The 21,776-nt window shown below is 32.6% G+C and overlaps 3 protein-coding genes across 5 annotated transcripts; 2 read left to right on the top strand and 1 right to left on the bottom strand.

Moving 5' to 3' along the window:
* The first annotated feature begins 4,729 nt into the window (after nt 1-4,729).
* Nucleotides 4,730-9,492, top strand: LOC132748470 (ethyl acetate hydrolase-like). 2 transcript variants are annotated; one of them, XM_060738095.1, is made up of 8 exons: nt 4,730-5,009; nt 5,233-5,371; nt 5,626-5,747; nt 5,917-6,017; nt 6,299-6,393; nt 7,370-7,506; nt 7,829-7,915; nt 8,325-9,492. In XM_060738095.1, exons 1-8 carry the CDS (start codon nt 4,790-4,792, stop codon nt 8,399-8,401), a joined length of 978 nt encoding a protein of 325 aa, XP_060594078.1. In that variant the 5' UTR covers nt 4,730-4,789; the 3' UTR covers nt 8,402-9,492. The 2 variants fall into 2 exon arrangements, with proteins under 2 accessions (XP_060594078.1, XP_060594076.1); XM_060738093.1 differs by lacking the exon at nt 6,299-6,393 and adding an exon at nt 6,428-6,522 and having other exon boundaries at nt 4,732-5,009.
* A 499-nt stretch (nt 9,493-9,991) lies between these two features.
* Nucleotides 9,992-16,535, top strand: LOC132748467 (carboxylic ester hydrolase LipN-like). Of its 2 annotated transcripts, none has more exons than XM_060738090.1 (8): nt 9,992-10,361; nt 11,272-11,413; nt 11,902-12,023; nt 12,266-12,366; nt 12,750-12,844; nt 14,704-14,840; nt 15,280-15,366; nt 15,867-16,535. In XM_060738090.1, exons 1-8 carry the CDS (start codon nt 10,148-10,150, stop codon nt 15,938-15,940), a joined length of 972 nt encoding a protein of 323 aa, XP_060594073.1. In that variant the 5' UTR covers nt 9,992-10,147; the 3' UTR covers nt 15,941-16,535. The 2 variants fall into 2 exon arrangements, with proteins under 2 accessions (XP_060594073.1, XP_060594074.1); XM_060738091.1 differs by lacking the exon at nt 9,992-10,361 and adding an exon at nt 10,793-10,879.
* Nucleotides 16,536-16,673: 138 nt separating this feature from the next.
* Nucleotides 16,674-21,617, bottom strand: LOC132748469 (Bardet-Biedl syndrome 1 protein homolog). The gene is made up of 6 exons (XM_060738092.1): nt 21,592-21,617; nt 20,980-21,138; nt 19,387-19,520; nt 18,788-18,922; nt 17,885-17,971; nt 16,674-17,479 (listed from the first exon to the last, which is right to left on the bottom strand). Exons 1-6 carry the CDS (start codon nt 21,602-21,604, stop codon nt 17,393-17,395), a joined length of 615 nt encoding a protein of 204 aa, XP_060594075.1. The 5' UTR covers nt 21,605-21,617; the 3' UTR covers nt 16,674-17,392.
* Nucleotides 21,618-21,776: the final 159 nt, after the last annotated feature.

Raw genomic sequence — 21,776 nt, 5'->3', positions numbered from 1 at the left:
TACTCGATCGAGCAAAGGCAGTCGGTTTACGATTTAATCCTGACAAACTGAAAATAGGTCTAACGGAGGTTAAATATTTCGGTCACGTGATCAGTGCTGATGGACTGAAACTAACCCTGAGAAAAATTAGCGCAATTATCGAAATGAAAAATCCTGCAAATCGTGCTGATCTTGAAACCCTGCTGGGTATGATTACATACTTGACAAAATTCTCACAAAATCTCTCGGAGATAGCTAGCCCGATGCGAGAGTTATTAAGCAATGACGTAGAGTTCAGATGGGATTCAGCCCAATCTGACGCTTCTGACAAGGTTAAACAAGTGATTACACAAGCACCTGTCCTCAGTTACTATGATTCATCGAAGCCTGTTAGATTACAATTGGATGCTTCGTCCAAAGGTCTTGGTGTTTGTTGTTTACAAAATGGTAAACCAATTGCATACGCTTCAAAAAAACACTGACATTGACCGAGACAGGATACGCACAAATAGAAAAAGAGATGCTGGCAATATTATTTGGATGCACTAGATTTAAGCATTATATTTACGGACGGCGCACGGTTGTCGAATCTGACTGTAAACCGATAGTATCTATAATGAGAAAACCACTTTATAGTGCCCCGCCTAGGTTACAACGGATGTTATTACAACTTCAAGATTTTGACCTCGATGTAATTCACTGTAGAGGTAAAGATATTCCGCTTGGAGATGCTCTCAGCCGGAATTACGTAACTGACACTTTTCCTAATCTGATTGACGGATTAGAAACACATGTACACACTGTACTGAAATCATTACCGATAAGTGATTTAAAATTGCAGGAAATTCAAACAGCAACGCAAAATGATGCTCAGTTACAAACGCTTATTAGTGTCATTTCTAACGGTTGGCCTGACGACAGACGAAATTGCCCTACGACTGTATCAGAATACGGGAATCATAGAGACGAATTGGCTTTTGAAGACAATATTGTGTTCAAGGGTCAAAAAATTGTAATACCAAAATCATTAAGACAGGACATGACTAACGCAGTACATGTGGGTCATTTTGGTGTAGAAAAAACGACAAGACGAGCTAGGGATATAATGTTTTGGCCATCAATGTCAAAACAAATTACAGATTATGTACTTAAGTGCCAGATTTGTTGTAAATATAGAGACTCAAATAAAAAAGAACCATTACATCCTTATGATATACCCCAAAGACCATGGCAATATTTATCATGTGATTTATTTACGTGGAATGGTCAAGATTTTATGGTTCTTGTTGACGCTTACAGTCGATATTTCGAGTTCGACCTATTGACTAGCACTTCTAGTACTTGTATTTTAAGAAAACTTAAGGTACATCTCAGCAGATTTGGTATCTGTGAGAAGTTAAAAAAACTGACAATGGGACATGCTTTACTAGCGAACAATTTCAGAATTCCCTTAAACAATGGAACATTAAACACGAAACTTCAAGTCCCACGCATGCAAGTTCAAATGGACTTAGTGAAGTATATGTTTAAAATTGCAAAACGCATTCTTCAGAAAGCTAAGGATGATAATAAAGATCCTTATTTGCCCCTTTAGAATATAGGAATACACCACTTAAATGTGGATGGTCACCCGCTCAACTTTTAATGGGCAGACGCCTCAAGTCGCTTCTCCCAACAACTAACAATCAGCTTCTGCCACAAACAGTAAATCATTGTGAAGCAAGAAAGAAAATGGAAGAATTACAATTTATTAGCAAGAATCATTACGATAAAAATGCGCACAAAATGAAACCTCTAAAAATCGGTGAATCTGTCAGAATTCGAAAAGATAAGTACTGGGAACCAGCCAAGGTTATAACCCAGCATAATGAACATTCATTTCACGTGCAGACCCCTGACGGTGCTGTTTATCGTAGAAATCGTCGTTTCCTAAACAAAGCTCCTGAATTATCTGACCTGTCAAAACAAACACAGCAACCATCTAAAGTCGATGAACACCAAGAATATATTTTAAGTGAACAAACAATTCAAAATACCCCTACAGAGTCCCTATCTCTTGCAAATGTGCAGATAAATCGAAACCATTCACAATCACTAGGTCAGGTAGAGAGGTGAAACCCGAATAAGCTTTACTGTGGAAAAGATTGGACAAAGTGATAACAATTGTTGAATTGTTGAAATAGCCATTAGTAAAACTGTAAATCAGTGACATTTAGAAAGGATTAAAAAAATTTGCTTGTATATATTAATAATACATGTATATTTCAATGTCATAATTAAAAGATCATTAATTATATTTGATATACTTAAATAATTGTTTTTTACAGATTAATTTGAAATATTACTAAATGTGCTTATTTTTTTTAAAACAAGGGGAATGTTGTATATTGTAAACATATGTTTCATCTTAATAATATCTTATACTGTAATGCGCATGTCCATTATCTTCCCGCCACTTATATACTTGGAATATTCAGTTATCATTAAACGATAGAACTAGTAACACGTGTCTGTGTTATATATTACAAGTGCACGCTCTGTGTACATATTAATAAATATACCCATAATACAACAGTATTATAATATCAAGAGTACCAAAATAAGATAGACATTGGATCCCTTATACAAATCCAATGTGTAGCTCTAAACATCTTTTTAATAACATAGGGAAAATGACGTTTTAGAAAAAATTTAAGAGACAAAGACCTACATGTATGTTAAAAATCGTTACATTCAATTGAATTTGAGTTCTAAAAACCTCTCTTAAGGTGTTTTATCCCGAAACCAAGCGCCTATGTTTAACATCACTAGATCGAAATTTAGACATCCCCATAAAACAACCTTCACACTACGTACGTGATCAAACACGAACAGCAGTACAATTCAGTACAATTGTATGTGATGCAAAATAGCTGGGTGTAAATATCACTTCTAAACTTAACTGGAACAAACGCATATTCTTGACAACTAATAAACCCGTTAACCTCGACAAGTAATACCTTTTTGTAAAGCTTTATAAACTTTATATAACCGAATGACCCAAACAAAACAGCAAAAATAAATCCTTGTCAGACGACAGCCGGAGTATGATATTCCCCATACACAGTCAAATATCAAAAATATTGAGTGGTGAATGGAGTTCAATGGTAACAGAAGGATTTGATGCCAAGTTACTAGCTGATGTTTTAGCAAGTCTATCATTGGACCGCCGAATTAACAGACACATGCATTCCTTTTCTTACAGTAAATCTATGCATGAGGTAATTTTCATAAGCGTTTTTTTTTTGTCACACACAAAAAATATAATTATGTTTTTATTAAAATTTTCTTCTTATTTACTGAGTTAAGTACAACTTAAAATTTAAAAGTATTTTTTATCAAAAAGATAACAAATTATACTTTTAAATTAGAAAAAAATATGGTTTTATACTTATAGATGAAGTATATATAATATATAGTATTGGCTTATTACTTACTAATAAGTTGAATAAAAAAAATACAAATCCGAAACTATATTAGATTCAAGAATATTTAATTTACATTTTTTTTATATCAAATACAGTGGATGGTCAGAAAATACGAAGACTTTCTATATAGAATAAAGACTAATAAAATCACATTTGAAGATTACAATACAAGCTGGTACCTGTTACATATTCTCAGAAAAGTTTATTAAACATATTATAATACTGCACGTTTGTAAGGTCGATTTTTTTTAATAATTTTGACGATTTTTTATTATTAGTTACAAAAAAGAGTTTTATCAGGATATATTTCCCTATATAAACGGTTGTTTGGAAATATAACCCGAGCCAGTAAACGATGGTTATATTGCAAGCAACCATTTATATACGGTCATATAACCTTTCAGGAATTTATAACGAATCTTAATACAGCAAACGTCTTTATTTGAGAAAAAAGTGAGATTTCTAGCAGCTGTGTACATGTATGTAAAACTTTATAAACACCACGTACTATTATCCAATGAAAAAGTAACATTACAGCAGTATTGTATAAAGTTTTATATATATGACTACTGACATTTTTAAAGTTCCAAAATATGGTTGTTTTTTACAAGTATCATACGAACAATGCTATGCCGTAGTATTATATAAGGGGTCGTTTTGCACACATTTGTACGTGTTTTAACCAAAAACAGTGGCGTCCCCTCGTCAAACCGTACAAGTGTTTGCATAAATGGCAATGAATTGCACCGTGTGCGTGTAATAAGTTTGAAGAATACATATGTAGCCTCCAGTCTCACTAGGTGTTTCCAGATAAACATTATAACATAAAACAAAATTGAATTATAAACTTATCGACAACAGCAAACGGCCTTTTTTATCCAACGCTACTGCGACGAATACTTCACCGCTGCTGCTATGGATACACCGCTTCTGCGAAAGTTATGATTTTTTTTTTTGTGGATTATAGATAGGCATTATATATTAATTACTGTCGTACGTTAATATAAGTTTTAGTAAATACTCTGTAATAGATTAACCAGTTGATAGTTCTTAAAGAAAAGATATGGAATTGTTTCATTGCTTGATATATTTGCAGCATTTGATACATTATCATGCATGCTGTTTTTACGTTACTTCATGATGTTTTGTAACACTACAGACACTACACAATCCAGACCTCTTATTTCATATCAGTTAAAATTAAGAGCGTGCGTCTACATAAAATTAAGATAGTAAAGTTGACCAAGTCCTCTGATAAAACTTTACACACTTTGTTAATCTATATGCACTCCATTCAGTTTAATCCATGAAGTTATCTTCAGTTGTAAACTGACAATACAATCATGTCATTTAATTTTGAGGAGTTCGTAAAGAAATATTACGTCCATCCTGAAACAATAGAATTTTTCAAAGCGAGGCTTGCGGATAATGTTCAACCATATTATGAAGTTGGAGTAGAAGAGGCGAGGAAACAGAGTGCTGCCGCAGCAATTAAATATGGTGGTACAGTTAACCTTGACGGAAAAGAGACGGAGTTTATCATTCCATCTCCACACTGCAAAGGCAAGGATGATTTTGTTTTTGATAAAAATTTCAGTATTTTTTATCTTACTTACGAAACAATAGACACTATACATGTTCAGTAAGCATATGATAACCTCGAATCGCTTTGAAAGATAAATAATTAGATTTTAAATAAATTTAAGTGTTTCATTAACGATGCCATACCTATAACTTAACCTTTGAATTGGACGCGCATGTCTGATATTGAAGTTTGACATTTCAGATGGTATACCTGTAACTGTGTACAAGCCGTCATCCTGTGATACATTGCCAGATCCTGGTATTCTTGTATATTATCATGGTGGTGGAAATACTGTTGGATGCCGTAAAACCCATGAAACCGTATGCAAAATTTTAGCAAGGTAAATATTTGTCAATGATTCTTGATAAATACTCTTAAGCTTACATGTAGTGTAAAGAACTAACAAAGTTATATAGAACAAAACTCTTAAACAGTCATACATGCTAATTCTCAAAATATATTATATATTTATGAAGCTGTTTCACACTAAGCCTTACAAACTATGTAACTTATACGTATTTGCTTATCTGAAAATATACTTAGGCCCTATATCTAGCTATAGACCGAAAATAATTCGGCATGCTTATTTTTAAGAGATTCACCATGTATAGTTGTGAATGTTGAGTACCGTTTGGCACCAGAACACAAATATCCTGCAAATATAGACGATTCTACATGTGCGCTACAGTGGGTGGCAGCAAACAAGACTACCATAGGTACAATAAAAATCTTTTTAAAAGTTGATAAAAAATACATATTTGTTTTCCATTTTTTTGTAGATGATAAATGTTCATGATAATGAAGGTATTACAATTATTTTTTGGCAGTGAATAGTTCTTTTAACGAGATTATGAATAATTATGTTACTATTTCATACAATTTCAGGTGGTAATGTAAATAGTAAACTTGGTGTGTCTGGGGATAGCGCTGGTGGAAAACTAGCGGCTATTGTATGTCACGAAGCTAAAGACTTGGTAGACTTTGCAGTATGTATGCTATACGATTAATCTGTTGTTATTATAAGAATGTATGTAGACAACTATACAGTTATAAACACAAAGTCTTGAATACCTTGCTTTGAATTATAGAAAAATTGCATTGTTACCGGTATTTAAAATCAAAATTTAACATCATTTAAATCACTTTCTCAATTTGACAGAAACAAATTCGAGAAGAAATATAATGTTACCATTTTGTTGGGTAGCTTTAGTGCATAACACTTATTTTGTTATTGATAATCATTTTTGTGACATATAAACTTTGACAGATTTTGATTTATCCAAGTGTCAGTATGAACTTTGAACACCCTTCAAATGAAGAGTTCCGAGATGGTCCGAGTCTGTCTCAAACGACAATTAAATGGTAAGATATGTTGTCATGGCAATATTTATTTTAGGTTTTAGTATATCCAAGTGTAAGTTATGCAGCGGTGTATCCGTCACATAAAGAATTTGAAGATGGTCCAGTACTTTCAACGCCTATAATGAAATGGTGGGTTCAATTACATGACCATTCACCCACTTCCCATATCCCCTGTTGTACTGTTTATTACTTGATAGACGCTTTGATATTAAAATTGCATATTTATTTTAACCCTAATATAAAGCACCTTCTTTTCCCATCTGTTTGTTGTTTTAAGAAAGCTCCATATTAATTAGTACATTGATTATCATTGTTAATTGAGCATGTTTATAGTATGGTGAATCTTCTTTTCTTGCATATCAGACTGGCGTTTCCGTGAGTTTTACCCATGCCGGAAATTTCATCTGGCATGGGGGGGGGGTTCCAGATGAGTCGCGTGCTGTACAATGGCACGATTAGGATGACGTCATTTTACCGTTATGAATGAAGTTGTAATTCATACGCCGTTGTAAGAAAGTAGTTATGGTTGTAATGATATTAATTTTCATTGAAAATAAAGATAAAGAATTTAAAGTATAATGGAATATGGTAGAATATGCAAGAAAAAATATCTGACATATGTTTGCGGTCCGGATCGGAATATCCGTCCCTCGGTCACCCGCCCATGGGCGGTAACTCGGCAAGCCTCGTTACCGCCCAATGGGCGGGTCACCTCGGGACGGATATTCCGATCCGAACCGCAAAATATGACAGATATTATTATTCTATCAAGATAACATTTCGCACATAACATGCTTGTTCTTTATATCAAAGACATGATAGTAATCTTTTCGATTTGTTTGATTAATTTCATAACGTCTGTGCCTGTAAATTATTAACAAAGCATTTGTGAATTTCCAATCTTGTGCAAAGACATTCTGGTGATATATCCATAATGAGACTGTTAGTTTTTAAAATAGGAGAAATTTGATTTCAGGTTCACAGACCAATATATCACAGATGAAGATAAAAACAAACCAAGAGCCTCGGTAATTCTGAACAAAGACTTTTCATACCTTCCACCGACACAGATTATTGTGGCTGATCTTGATCCTCTGAGGGACGGATGTTATGGTTTGTTTCATGAATAATATTAAGTGATTATAGAATTTCATTTTTTTTTCTCTTGAGCTTTTAATAAAATTTCCTTAAATTAAAATTTAATTAAAAGATCGGAATTGAGAGAATTGGAATTCTAGCTCTATATATGATATTAAGCTGTTATGCATAAGTTCAAAAAACAACCATGCATATGTTTCTCTGGCATTCACGTATGTTAAATCATATAAATTTCAAGAATTAAAAAACATATTTTTGCTAGATTTTTTTGTTCATTGTATTTTCATTTCGTCTCTATATTTTCATTTTATCAAGTATCTATTTTTCTTTTATGTAGAATATTATGAGAAATTAAAGCAAGCAGGTGTTAAAGTAGAGTTGAAAACAATAAAAGGTGTGCCTCATGCATTTTGGAGCCTTACAGGTAAACATAGTAACTATTTTCAGACAATGAGTTATTTAACAGTCTTATAAATAGCAAAACAATAAACAGCTTTTTAAAATTACTTCTCAGTATTAATGCCATGCATGTTATTTTTTTTTAAAGATTTTTCTTTAAAAAAAAACAACAAAAAAAAACATTGTGTATGCCTATATATCTAGAGCTGTGACACGGTCTGGGAATATTGGTCAAATTGCTCTTGAATGCAGCAAATTTAAAATCACAACTGTAATAAATGCATGTTTAGTATGTTTTAGTAAAACGACCGTTATCTGTTCATTACAGAGTCATTGCTATCTCTATAAAGACAAAGTAGCATTTATTTATTTTTAAAAAATTATTTATTTATTTATTTATTTATTTATTTATTTATTTATTTATTTATTTACAGCTGCATACAAAGAGAATTGTAGAGAAGCACATGCTGCTGCTGTGAAGTTCATCCAAGACCACTGTTATAATAACTAAAATATGCTATATAGTTTGTCCAAATGATGCTGAATATAATTATTGAGTGTCCACATTTATACTTTATAATATAAACAGAGAAATACGCTATTTATATGCGTCCTTTTCTTATTTTGGTACGGATTTATTAGAAATGTTATTTAGACAATGACCTGCTAGCATCAACTACTAACTTGCTAGTGAAATCACCAAAACCTAATTTTGATAAATGTTTTGCATAGTAATTAAATACATGTACAAGGTACTTAAATTATGGGCAGTTAGTCACCGGAACTTAAACCAACACACTTCAGTGCTCTATATCTGAATACATTCTCGGACTTAATTATTACTGTTAGGTTAAAGTATGAACAGGTGTACAAAAAAGGCAAATTTCGTTTCGTTCAACAAGAGTATGTTCTAAGCATAAATATTTAGGTTTTTGTAAAGATGATTTTGATAAAAAATGACATATATGTGATGTTTCAATAAAAACCGTAAATATTGTAAATAGTTATAGTATTGTTCATAAAAGTTATTCATGTATCATTATAATACTGCATGTTTGTAACGTCATTTTTCATTGGATAATCGTGACGTTTATATAGTTTTATATACACGGCTGCTGACGATCCATGAAGAAATCTTGCCTTTTTTCTCTAAAAATGATGTTTGCTGTATTATAAATTCGTTATAAAGATTGTTGACAGGTTATATGGCCGTATATAAACGGCTGTTTGCAATATAACCCTCGCCTAACGGCTCGGGTTATATTTACAAATAGCCGTTTATATAGGGCCATATAACCTGTCAACGATCTTTATAACTAATAATATACAGGCGGAATGGCCAAGTGGTTATAACGTTTCGTACGTGGATTCAAACCCTATCGGGGACAAGTCGTTGCATTTGGCTCATTGCTCAGTACTGGTTGGTCCCCGGATCGTGTGTCTTAGTAAACATACACTATCAATCTCAGATTTCCTTATATTTACATGTCTTAGCGTTATTTAGGTGATGATTTAAATCAAATTGGGTATCTTTTAGATAAAGAATTGACAGAAAATGTTTGTCTTCTATTTCTAACATTGGAATAAAATATCATACAGTTACTGTTTTCGTTTGAAGAGCACTCAAGAACAGACAGTTATACATGTACATATAAAAAAAGAATTACCAATTTTCTAAGTTGTAACTCGTTTTTACGACTGTCCGGATTTAGAGCCATAACGAAATGTTCATTATTACGGTGACTCGAATTTCTAGAAGCAATTTAAATCTGCATGCCTCCAGATGAGCCAACTATTTCAATCAATCAAACTTAATTGAGAAAAATATTTTAAAATTTTAAAATTTAAGATTCAAGTTATAATTTATATGTTATTTAATGGTATTATTGACTGATTTCGCAGTAATGGCTATTTTTGCATATTTCTATAAATCTCCTTTTGGTAATTAATGCGCGCGGGTTGTATAAGTGCCATTGGTAATGGGTAATGTTTAAAAACATTTCAAAAATGGTCATGAAATAAGCATGAACATAGGGGCGTGCTGCTTTAAGCGCGCACACGTTATACATTTTTTCGGGATCCCGTCTCCTGATTAAGGCTTAAGACGAGTGTATTACAGATTTGTCAGTGGTGTTTAATCACTAGCATAACATTTGGTTTATCACATTTCTATGTCAGTAAATTTATAGTACATATGTACCATCTGACATAAGTTTAAAGAAATACCCGAACAGATAAACATTTAAGTGAAATAAAGATGTCATTTGATTTAAAATCTTATATTGAAACGTACAATCCACACCGGGAAACTGTGGATTATCTCAAAGGTAAATCTGAAGCAAAATCAGATGAAAGGTATGCGGTGGAAACAACACGAGAAGCAGCAAGAAAGACAGCTCAACAATATGGAGGACATGTAAAGTTTAACGGGACAGAAAACGAACATTTTATACCACCTACGACAAACACAGGTAAACTATGATATTATTATCGTCAAGTAGTGTATGGCATGATTGTATCATAGTTTGGAGACCTTTCTGTTGAAAATGTGTCAGGGTTAAATCGTATACATATACATGCACAGTGCGTTAACTGGAGTGCGGGTATTAGTTACCCGCACTCCAGAGCATGCCCATTGATTGGCTCATTTTTGCTGGGGTTTACATATTGTGACGGCAGTGAAAGTGAAATCGACAGAAATGTCATATTTAGATGCTCGTTCATTGGTTCATTTTTGCCGGGGTTTCATATTGTAACAACAGGGAACGTGTTTTTATGTTTGACTATGATACAAAAGAGAAAGTACACCAAAACACTCGGTAATCTGATTAATACTCGGGGGGCTACGCCCCCTCGTACAAATCAGATAACCTCGTGTTTCGGTGCTCTTTCTATTACTTACATATAATACACACGTAGTGCTCATACCGACATGATACACCTAAATAAAAGATATTAACATCAACAAAATAAATACAAAATTATATGTGTGAGTAAAGCAAACTTTGTTACTACTAGTATAAAATGCTTTATTTCTTTTTGCTAGATTTTTGTTTTGTTCCGTCGAGAAATATTGTAAATATTTAACTTAGTCATCTGTATATGTACATAATTTACATTTCAACAAAGTTTTATTACACTTCGTACATATTTAACCAAGTAAGGGCGAAAGGTCTTAATATATCTAACAGGGTTGAGATAGTGTAAAGATAAATATCAAACACAATTTCATGTTTTTAGCACGTGCAAGTCTGTACCATTTTAAAGCTTTAAATTTCTAACTAATTATTCTATTACAGTATTTCTATTACATGGATAATTTAATACATGTATCAATACCAATGGAATGACATGTTAGACATAATTATACATGTATTTTAGATACGATCCCTGTTACAATTTACAAACCAGAGAGCGAAGTTTGTGACAAATCTACAGTACCTATTGTTGTTTACTTCCACGGTGGTGGTAACGTTATCAAAAGCAGAAAAACCAACGAAAATGTTTGCAAACTTCTAGCTAGGTACGTAAGTCCGTTCACAAACCTTAGGTAGTTTAAAAAATACACATATGCAGTGCACTCCTGAGTATGCAAAATGAAAACATTTTGTTTTAAATTACATGTAATAGTAAAATGCTTAAATCGGACAACCATATGGTTATTCTACGAAAGACAAATGGGATGTCAACTTCACTTGGTCTCCAAATGAGTTTTCTTTCGTTCTAATCCCTTTAAATAATATGTAATAATTACATACTTATAAAATGTATAATATGATGAAATATTAACATTAAAATGTTTAAACTAATTTTCATTAATTCACACTTTCGACTTAAAAAACAAACGATTTCAACATATTGAACTTAAAAATTCACGATTTCACCTTCACGAAGTCACGATTTTAATTAATTCACGAATTCACGGAACTGACTATACACTACGTCAACAATTCAGTCATAGACAATTCCATATATATTTTAAGATACCATGTTCTTATAAATTCTTTTTAGGGATACACCGTGTATAGTCGTCAATGTGGAATACAGACTGGCACCGGAGCACAAGTTCCCGGCTAATAATGACGATGCCAAGCGTGCTGTGGAATGGGTATCTGAGAATAAAAAGGAAGTTGGTAAGCCCTGTGACATCTGTTGAAATTCTTTGTAATGAAAGTTTGTATTTCGGGGGAGGGTGTACTTTTATACGTACAATGTGTATAACATTAAATAATAAAATATCATCGCTTTCACCCGAATTCGTCTGCTTACATTAGAATACTGCTTTTTGTGTTTTTACATTTTCCACTTAAATAATAACATCATCATTAGATTATTTAATGTTCTTACAAACACGCTGTAATGTTGTTTCTTTTAGGTGGTGAATCAGACAGCAAGATTGGAGTGGCGGGAGATAGTGCTGGTGGTCGTCTGGCAGCTGTCGTCTGCCACGATGCTTTTTCACTTATAGACTTTGCAGCAAGTTATTCTTGTCTTACCGTGTGTTAAAATTCAGTTAATGGCGATAATAATACAATAATAATAATAATAATAATAATAATAATAATAATAATAATAATAATAATAATGATAATAATAATAATAATAAACAATAATAATAATTATAATGATGATAATAATAATAATAATAATAATAATAATAATAATAAACAATAATAATAATAATGATGATGATGATATGATGATGATGGTGGTGGTGGTGGTGATGATGATGATATGATGATGATGATGATGATGATAACAACACAATTTAAGAAACATATTTCCAAATTTTTATAGCCGGAAGACTCACTTTGTTATCTTTCCATCTTAATTCGTCTTTTCTTTCTTATTTTCTGTAGGTTTTGGTTTATCCCAAAGTCGATTTCACAAAAGCCAACAAATCGACAGAAGAATTTAGATTTGGACCATTACTTCCCAAGAGAAGGTCTGATTGGTAGGTGATTTATATGGCCTGCGTTTAGGTAGCGCAGATTTATATATGTAGTTTATACTAAAATAAAGTTTCATATTTTAATTGGATGATTTTTTACAACAGTATATAAACAAGAGCACCGCTAGGCAGAGCATTATATGCCCGAAAGTGTTTTTTTTTTTAGTAAGGATGAAACATTTGTAAGACATGGGAATTAGCTGTTCATCATATAAAATTTTACAGCTGTAGGTTGATTAATACTTAATTATTAATAATGACCTTAACCTTTGACCTTGTGACCCCAAAATCAATAGGGGTCTTCTACCTTATATGGACAATCACCCTAAGAAGTTTAAATATTGTGAGCCAAACGGAACTTAAGTTATGCTCCGGAACCTGTTTTAAATTTTAAGGTAATAGTGACCTTGACCTTTGATCTTGTGACCCAAAAATCAATAGGGGTCTTCTATCCAATATTCACAATCATACTATGAAGTTTGAATATTGTGGGCCAAATGGAACTTAAGTTATGCTCTAGAAACTGTTTTCAATATTAAGGTAAAAATGACTTTGACCTTGTGAACCCAAAATCAATAGGGGTCTTCTACCCAATATGGACAATCATTTTATGAAGTTTGAATGTAGTGGGCCAAATGGACCTTACGTTATGCTCCAGAAACTGTTTTTGGTTTTAAGATATTTGTAACCTTGACCTTTGACCTAGTGACCCCAAAATCAATAGGGGTCTTTTGCCTAATATGGATTATCATCCTATGAAGTTTGAAAATTGTGGGCCAAATGGAACTTATGTTTTGCTTCGGAAACTGTTTTCAGTATTAAGGTAATAGTGACCTTGACCTTTGAACTTGTGACCCCAAAATCAATAGGGGTCTCCTACCCAATATGGACAATCATCCTATGAAGTTTGAATATTGTGGGTCAAATGGAACTTAAGTTATGCTCCGGAAACTGTTTTCAATTTTAAGGTAATAGTGACCTTGACCTTTGACCCAAAAATCAATAAGGGTCTTCTACCCAATATGGACAATAATCCTATGAAGTTTGAATATTGTGGGCCAAATGGAACTTAAGTTATGCTCCGGAAACTGTTTTCAGTATCAAGGTAATAGTGACCTTGACCTTTGACCTTGTGACCCCAAAATCAATAGGGGTCTTCTACCCAATATGGACAATCATCCTATGAAGTTTGAACATTGTGGGTCAAATGGAACTTAAGTTATGCTCCGGAAACTATTTTCAGTTTTAAGGTAATAGTGACCTTGACCTTTGACCTTTTGACCCCAAAATCAAGAGGGGTCTTTTGCCCAATATGGACAATCATCCTATGAAGTTTAAACATTGTGGGCCAAATGAAACTTAAGTTATGCTCCGGAAACTGTTTTCAGTATCAAGGTAATAGTGACCTTGACCTTTGACCTTGTGACCCCAAAATCAATAGGGGCATTCTACCCAATATTGACAATCATCCAATGAAGTTTGAACATTTTGGGTCAAATGGAACTTAAGTTATGCTCCTGAAACTGTTTTCAGTTTTAAGGTAATAATGACCTTGAATTTTGACCCTTTTGACCCCAAAATCAATAGGGGTCTTCTGCCCAATATGGACAATCATCCTATGAAGTTTGAACATTGTGGGCCAAATGGAACTTAAGTTATGCTCCAGAAACCAAATTGCTAACGGACGGACGACGTACGGACGGACAGACAGACAGACGCCAGGGGGTATAACATATTTATGCCCTTTCGGGCATATAAAAATCGCAAGCATATGTGAATAATATTAATGCTAGTAACATTTATTGCAAATGGAATGTCTTATTATATTCGTTATGTAAACTGTGTGTAAATACTTTTGATAGGTATGCAGAACAGTACATTACAGAAGAAGAGAAGAACTTACCAAGAGCTTCAGTGATACTGAATAAGGACTTCTCATACCTTCCACCAACACTGATCATTGTTGCTGAACATGATCAGTTACGTGACGGTTGCTATGGTGACATAAATTTATGTTCAAACTCATTTCAGGATGTAGCTGCTTACAAAATCAATTTTTGCATGTATTATGTATCATGCAGTGAATTACTAAAATAAAATATAGGTCACCTACCGGCAAGTTATAACCTTTAAAGTCATGAATGTTCGCCAGAAAAGGCAGATGAACCGTCGTTAGGCTTAAAATACAAACATTAATACATATATACAATAATACATACGCACGCACATCGGTTTGGTGCATATACGAACCACGTTTGACCAGATATTTTCATAACACAGATGTTAGCGATGTCCATATGCTTGCGACAGGCATATCAATAATTCGGTTTCAAAACGAGCTACATATGTATATCAAAACGATTTTATATCTTTAGATCTTATTTAATATTTATCGTTTAGTTGTCAATCATGCCATTTTCAAAATCATTTAATTTTAGAATACCATGATAAACTGAAAGCTGCCGGTGTACAAGTCCAGCTGGAGTTAATTAAAGGTGTACCACACAGTTACTGGAGTTTGCCAGGTAGATGTTATTACTTTAAAGTAATAAGGTAAATCATGAACAAAGAAACAAAGAATTAATTATATGAAAATAAATATTTTATCAAGGATATGCTAGAACATTACATTTCATCAGCAATATGACTACTTTCATACAAAATCTTAAAACAGCAAACATTACATACATTACAGGTACCTCATAAATGGTAAACCAAATTGATTTACTTATCAAAAGCATTTTAATAGGTACATGTAATTTAAAGCAGAATGTGGACAATAACTTAAAAAGTGTAGCCAATTCCTGCTACATTAAAACGTCACTTCAAACAAATGTATCTCTTCTGTTATATAAGTCGATATAGTACGTATTTATAAGCCATGGGCGAGAATGCTTTGTTAGAACGGAAATCCATGGCAAGACACAACCTGTAACTATCCTTATAAACAATATAACAGAGACTAGTGAAAACTATAAACTGATTTTGTTACCAGTACACATACATCTTGAATTTGTTATTTCAGGAGCATTTAAGGAAAACTGCCAGATTACAAACGCATTCATTACAGACTTTATCAGAAAATGTGTAACTTCTTAAATCTTTGACGAATTTTTGGTTTATAATTCACCCTCACTGTCGGAAAAAGTACCATATTGGCGAGCATTGTGACGAATTGACCTTATATACTGTCTTATATTCTAGTAGTAGCAGTAGTAGTAGCAGAAGCTATGATAAAGGGTTAAGTGAAGCGTTCCAAATAAAATGTACAATAAATGCAATGCTGCAGCTTGATGTCACGAGCCATTCGTGCAATAGTAAAATACTGTATATAGCAGATATTGAAATTATTATGTACACTGTATTTATACTTAACATCATCGATATTCAGTCTTCTTGCAAACTTTGTATGTACATTAAACGTGTGCAAATATAGATATCCCTTTTTATATGCAGATGTATTATCATTTAGGAAAAATAATCTACTGCTTGCACGCACTTGCCTAATTAGTAATTACATAGATTTAATAGTCTTTTTATACTCATTTGGCAGTTTTCAGTGCTCATCAATGATTTACACGTATCTATACAGTATCACAAATCACATAATTGGCGAGGATGATGCCATTATACAACTCTTCTATAATCCAATTTATCAACAAATTTACAATTTAATAATTAAGTGTTCTCGTCTTGAAAACTGAAAGAAAATCTAGAATTAACAACAAAAGGATAAGACAGTAGATTTTATGTCAAACTGACATCAAAGGTTTATTATTAAGTCATATTAATTAAGTACAATGTTTTATCTATGTGACAATAAAACTAGAGATAAGTGTATCTTTTTATTCTTCAATATAAATCACATTCAATAAATAAAGACGGACGGAAATTCTCACAACTACAGTAAATCTTTAACATATACAAACATACTAGTACATAAAATGTGTTTCATGTTTCATACATGTTTGATCTGATGATTACAGTTGAGGCTAGAATTACGAGTCTATTACACAAATAATGTTAGGTATAACATGTATAAAGGTAAGTTTATTCCACAAAATGTCTTGTACACAATTATGTATTGAAATCTGTGATGTATAGGGGAAATCCCATCGGTGAGATTTGTTCACAACAAACACATTATAAAATAGAAAATGCACATAGATTAGTTTCTCAATGATTAACTAAAAAATATCACATCAAGAATTGTTCTTTTATTCATCAGAAATGAAAAGAAAACTCAGGCAGGATGCATTTTGGAAAGTAAAATTGACAAAATGACTCACTTTTCTATTCAAAAGAAAATGAGATGTTGATGAAAATTTTACACAGTTAAGAGAAATAATGTGGACATCCATGCCTTTATCATGTTATTTTGTATACTTAAGACAATAATTACTATTAAATACACTTTTTCAACATGAAAATAAAGGCATGTACTACTTCACTAATTAATATTTGCCACTTCAAATATTGTTTTTAGGAATACCAAAGTTATGATGATGTCTGTTGACACAAATCTAAGCTTTTTTAAGTTTCAAACTGATGTTACACAACAACCAATGTCTCACTGACTGGCATACTGATAACTCCTGTAATAATAGGAACACTTTTGTTCTCCTTCAATACATACACCTGAAATATAAATAGCAACAGACATTGAGAACAATTTTCATGCAGCAGGAGCATCAATGCTAGTAGAAAGTTTTATTCCTGGCTATTTATATGCAGACTGAAATTGCTAATTAGCATTTCAGTCACGATTTTAACATTTTAACTAAAATCATTTTAACGAAGGTCCTGTGTAGGCAATCTTTCTTGACTTAATACTCCAGGAATTGCCTAACTATTATTAAAATTTGCCAAAAATGACTACCTCTTTTAGAGGAGTCACACACCTGCAGTTAAATTAGATCAATGAGTTTTACCTCTATATAACACAGACATTCATAATATGATAAAATCTTTACAAAACACATAGTTAAGCTATTCATACTACAATGCAACAAAAACAAAGAGAATATATAAAACTGTGTTTACCTTAACAGTGTCTGAAACACCTTTATCATTCAGGCATTCTATGTAAGTCTCAAAGGTATAATTGAGTCCTGGAACTAACATTGGAACCTGAAATATAAAATTGTTAAATATAAAATACTCAATAGATACTTGTAAGTCTGTTTTGATGTCTTTGTTCACCTGCCTATATACTGATATATAAAACAAGTAATTTATTACAGTCCATAGCATACTAATATTTACGAAATAACTGGTATGTACTTTACAATGTTAACTTGAATATGTATTAGAATACCTAGAAATGTAGAGAAAAGAAAAATCATCAAAAACATCACACTTGTTCATAAATCTTCAAAGATACTGACAGCTCTAGTTTAAGGTAACTAGTCACATGCTTATACCCTTTTACAACTGCATGTACAATATAATGACTACAATTAATCATAAATGGTATCTCATAACAATGATTTTAATACACCAGGTTTTGTAGTTATAAAAATAAATACAAGTAGATACCAACAAACCTGGGACTTGGCCATTATTGTTACTGCTGACTCAACAGAATCATTACATTACACATACTAGTATACAAACAAACGGATGTTAATACAAGTTTAATCATTGCCTAAATAGTTGTGTATCTCCTGCTATACTCATAGGTATGTATGCCTATCATCCATGGCCTAGTGGTTAAGGTTGCTTGACTTCTAATTTCAATGCCCACCGGGGACTTTGGTTTTTTTATGAGAGGAAGCTATTCACCTAGCTTACAGAATGCCAGTGGTTCTACTCAGGTACCCTTTTGTGACTGAAATAATGCAATGAGGGGCACCTGAGATCTTTCTACACCAGTAAAGCTTGACCTAACAGTGGTGGTGTGATAAAAACCCTACCATAAAAACATGTACGTATAATTATACTTACAGGTATATATGTCCTGCGGAAACTGTAAAGTTTATCATCATAGTCAAATGTAATGTGGAGATTGGTAGATGCTTGACTTAATGATGTGTTTTGAAGGTTGACTGTCAGTTTAAATGTGGGCCCTATTCCTTGAACCTGTATAACAAAATGAAGAAAAAGCATTAATTAAACTTACATAGGAAAGTATTTATAATGCAGAATTATATAGCAGTCACATAGGATTTATTTATCATCAACTCCATGATGTCAGAAGTTTTAGCTTTATTTTGGATAAATCAAATTGTCCAAACTAAGATGAGTCATATGAAAGTTGGCCACTTAAAATACCAAACACTCATCTTGACTTCAGTTTAAGTTCATTTTAAAATTTGCTTGATATTGAGAATCTAGATTTAACTGGGTTATGTCAACAAAATTTGAAAGCTTAATTTTCAGAAATAAACATTTTATGTCCTTTCCTCTTTGCTTGTTTTAAATGACATTTTCACCTTTTAATACTTTATGTTATTTATCAGTTTACATCATTTCTAAAGAAGTATGACTATGATTCAAATACATTAAAAATAAGTATATATAAAGATTAAACAATAATCCCTAACCTGTGCAGATAGTTTTAGGGGATCCATGGGATCTGTAGAGATAGGATTCATTGCATTATTCAAGGCCTTGGCGTACTCCCGCGCTGTATTCAATCTCAACAAATACAGGTCCCTCTGGAATGTCCTGTGCATTGCTGAAAATATACAAGTGCTTATTTACAATATGAAAATGAACTTGTCTACCTTTCAATCTGGACAAAACCATTTATCATCAAGTTTAGGGAAAATTTCAAAATATGTTCAGACAAAATATAAATAGTGCAAACCATGATTACATGGCATGGATGTGCCAGCTGATCTTGGTGTGCACTGGTAGCATGGCTATAATCTGTTGCCATATGCAGGATAAGAGATATTATATTTTAAGATCTTCACACGATAAATAAACAGAAATATCATTAACGCACTAGTTGCACATAAGAAAAGATGAAATTTCAAAACTATCCAAGCACATACACTTAAACTAACTTTCAAAAGAAACAAATTTAAGATAATTTATTACATTAAAAGACTTGAAGATCTCATCAGAGGATGCCACGGTTGAATGAATCTCCATGGTTCTGTGAAAAGGTAGCCCAAGTTGCTTTATTTTCGGTTCAAATTGCGCCTTTTACAAGGGCCAATATAAACATTACAAGCAATTATCATAGTATTGCAAGCAATCCATAAGTCCCCTACCGGTTACATACCATCAACATTCTGAAGGGCAATTGGCCATTCACTAATGTTTCAATTTTTCTCTATTTTAAGTAATTTTGTTGGAAAAGTTCTTTAAAAGTGATCACAGGAAACAGTTTTTATGAACAGACAGACAGACGGACTGAAGGACACTCTAAAGTTAATATTTGAAACATTATTTTAACATCCCTGTTACTAAAATATAACATTTTTAAAAGCAAAATTCTTAAAGAGGAGATAACTCTTGAAATAAAGATGCAAATTCATAAAAATGTTCAGCTCTTTTTGACTTATCACAAATATTGCTATATTTGCCATGTTTTAAGCCTATTTGTTGCCATGGCACCCATTTTTTCAAAATAGGAAGAAAAGAAAAAGACATGCATAATCTCCAGACTGCCATCTACCCATATTTCAAGTTTCATAAAAATATTTCCAGTACTTTTTGTGTTATCACTGGATCCAGTTTATGTGTAAAATTTGCCATATTTTCAGTCCATATGTTGCCATAGCAACCAGAATTTTTAACATAGGAAGATAGCATAATCTCCAGACTGCCATCTACCCATATTTCAAGATTCATAAAAATATTTCCAGTACTTTTTGCGTTATCACTGGATCCAGTTTATGTGTAAAATTTGCCATATTTTCAGTCTTTTTGTTGCCATAGCAACCAGAATTTTCAACATAGGAAGAAAAGAAAAAAGATGTGCATAATCTCCATACTGCTATCTATCCATATATTAAGTTTCAAAAAAATATTTTCAGTACTTTTTGTGTTATCGTGGGATCCAGTTTTGTGGACTGACAGACGGACAGACAGACGGACAGAGGGTAAACCTAAAGTCCCCTCCGGTAAACCGGTAGGGGACTTACAACAACCTCAAGAACATTTTCTTAAGTCAAAATACTTACTGACTGCACTTTCCCTTTCCCTCATTGTTTGGTCTACAAACAATTTGGTTTTCTTGGGCACGTTTAATTTCACATTTTGAGCAGCAGGGGGTCCCCCTGAAAGATCCCTCTCTTCAAACACAGCTGTCCTTTTCAGTATCTTGATAAGCAACCCACCATCTGAATGAATTAATGACACACATATTTATTGCAGTTAATAACTAGTCAATATTTTCATTTAAGGAAAGTGTGAGAAAAAAATTTACAAAGGTTTGACAATGCCTTTTTTGTAATGGTCTCTTGAAGTTGTACAGATGAATGGCATAACACAGTAAATGAATGAATATCTAGATAATTGTATCATATCTCACAAGTTTTATGAATATGGTAAGAAATAAATTAATTCAAGCTGATTTCTAGTCTACAGCAACCATTATACCATCATATAAACAAGCTATTCTGCACTTTGCTGGCAGTTCAGTGTTTGATTTTAATATCAAAACCCCTTTAAAAAATGGACAGTTACAAAAACTCAAAGCAATGTTTGTCCTTTATACATATTTCATACTTTAATGGTTAAGAAGAAAACAAGGTCAAGCATACAACTAAGGATTTAAGAAATATCAACTTTACTACTTGTACACATAACCAAAGCCCCATCTTTCGACCAAAAACCTTCCAAAATCTCATGGAGTTATTTTCACATCATCTTGTTTTGATGACATCAACAAGGTATTTCTCCTAGTCACATTAAAAAATGGTATAAAAAACACATGCCACATCTGCACTTTCTAATATCTAACAAAATAATATTCCCC

This window comes from Ruditapes philippinarum, unplaced genomic scaffold (assembly GCF_026571515.1).
Source record: "Ruditapes philippinarum isolate M1 unplaced genomic scaffold, ASM2657151v2 ctg5673_1_1_1_1, whole genome shotgun sequence".
Classification (NCBI taxonomy): Eukaryota; Metazoa; Mollusca; class Bivalvia; order Venerida; family Veneridae; genus Ruditapes; species Ruditapes philippinarum.
This window is presented reverse-complemented; position numbering and strand designations above follow the sequence as displayed.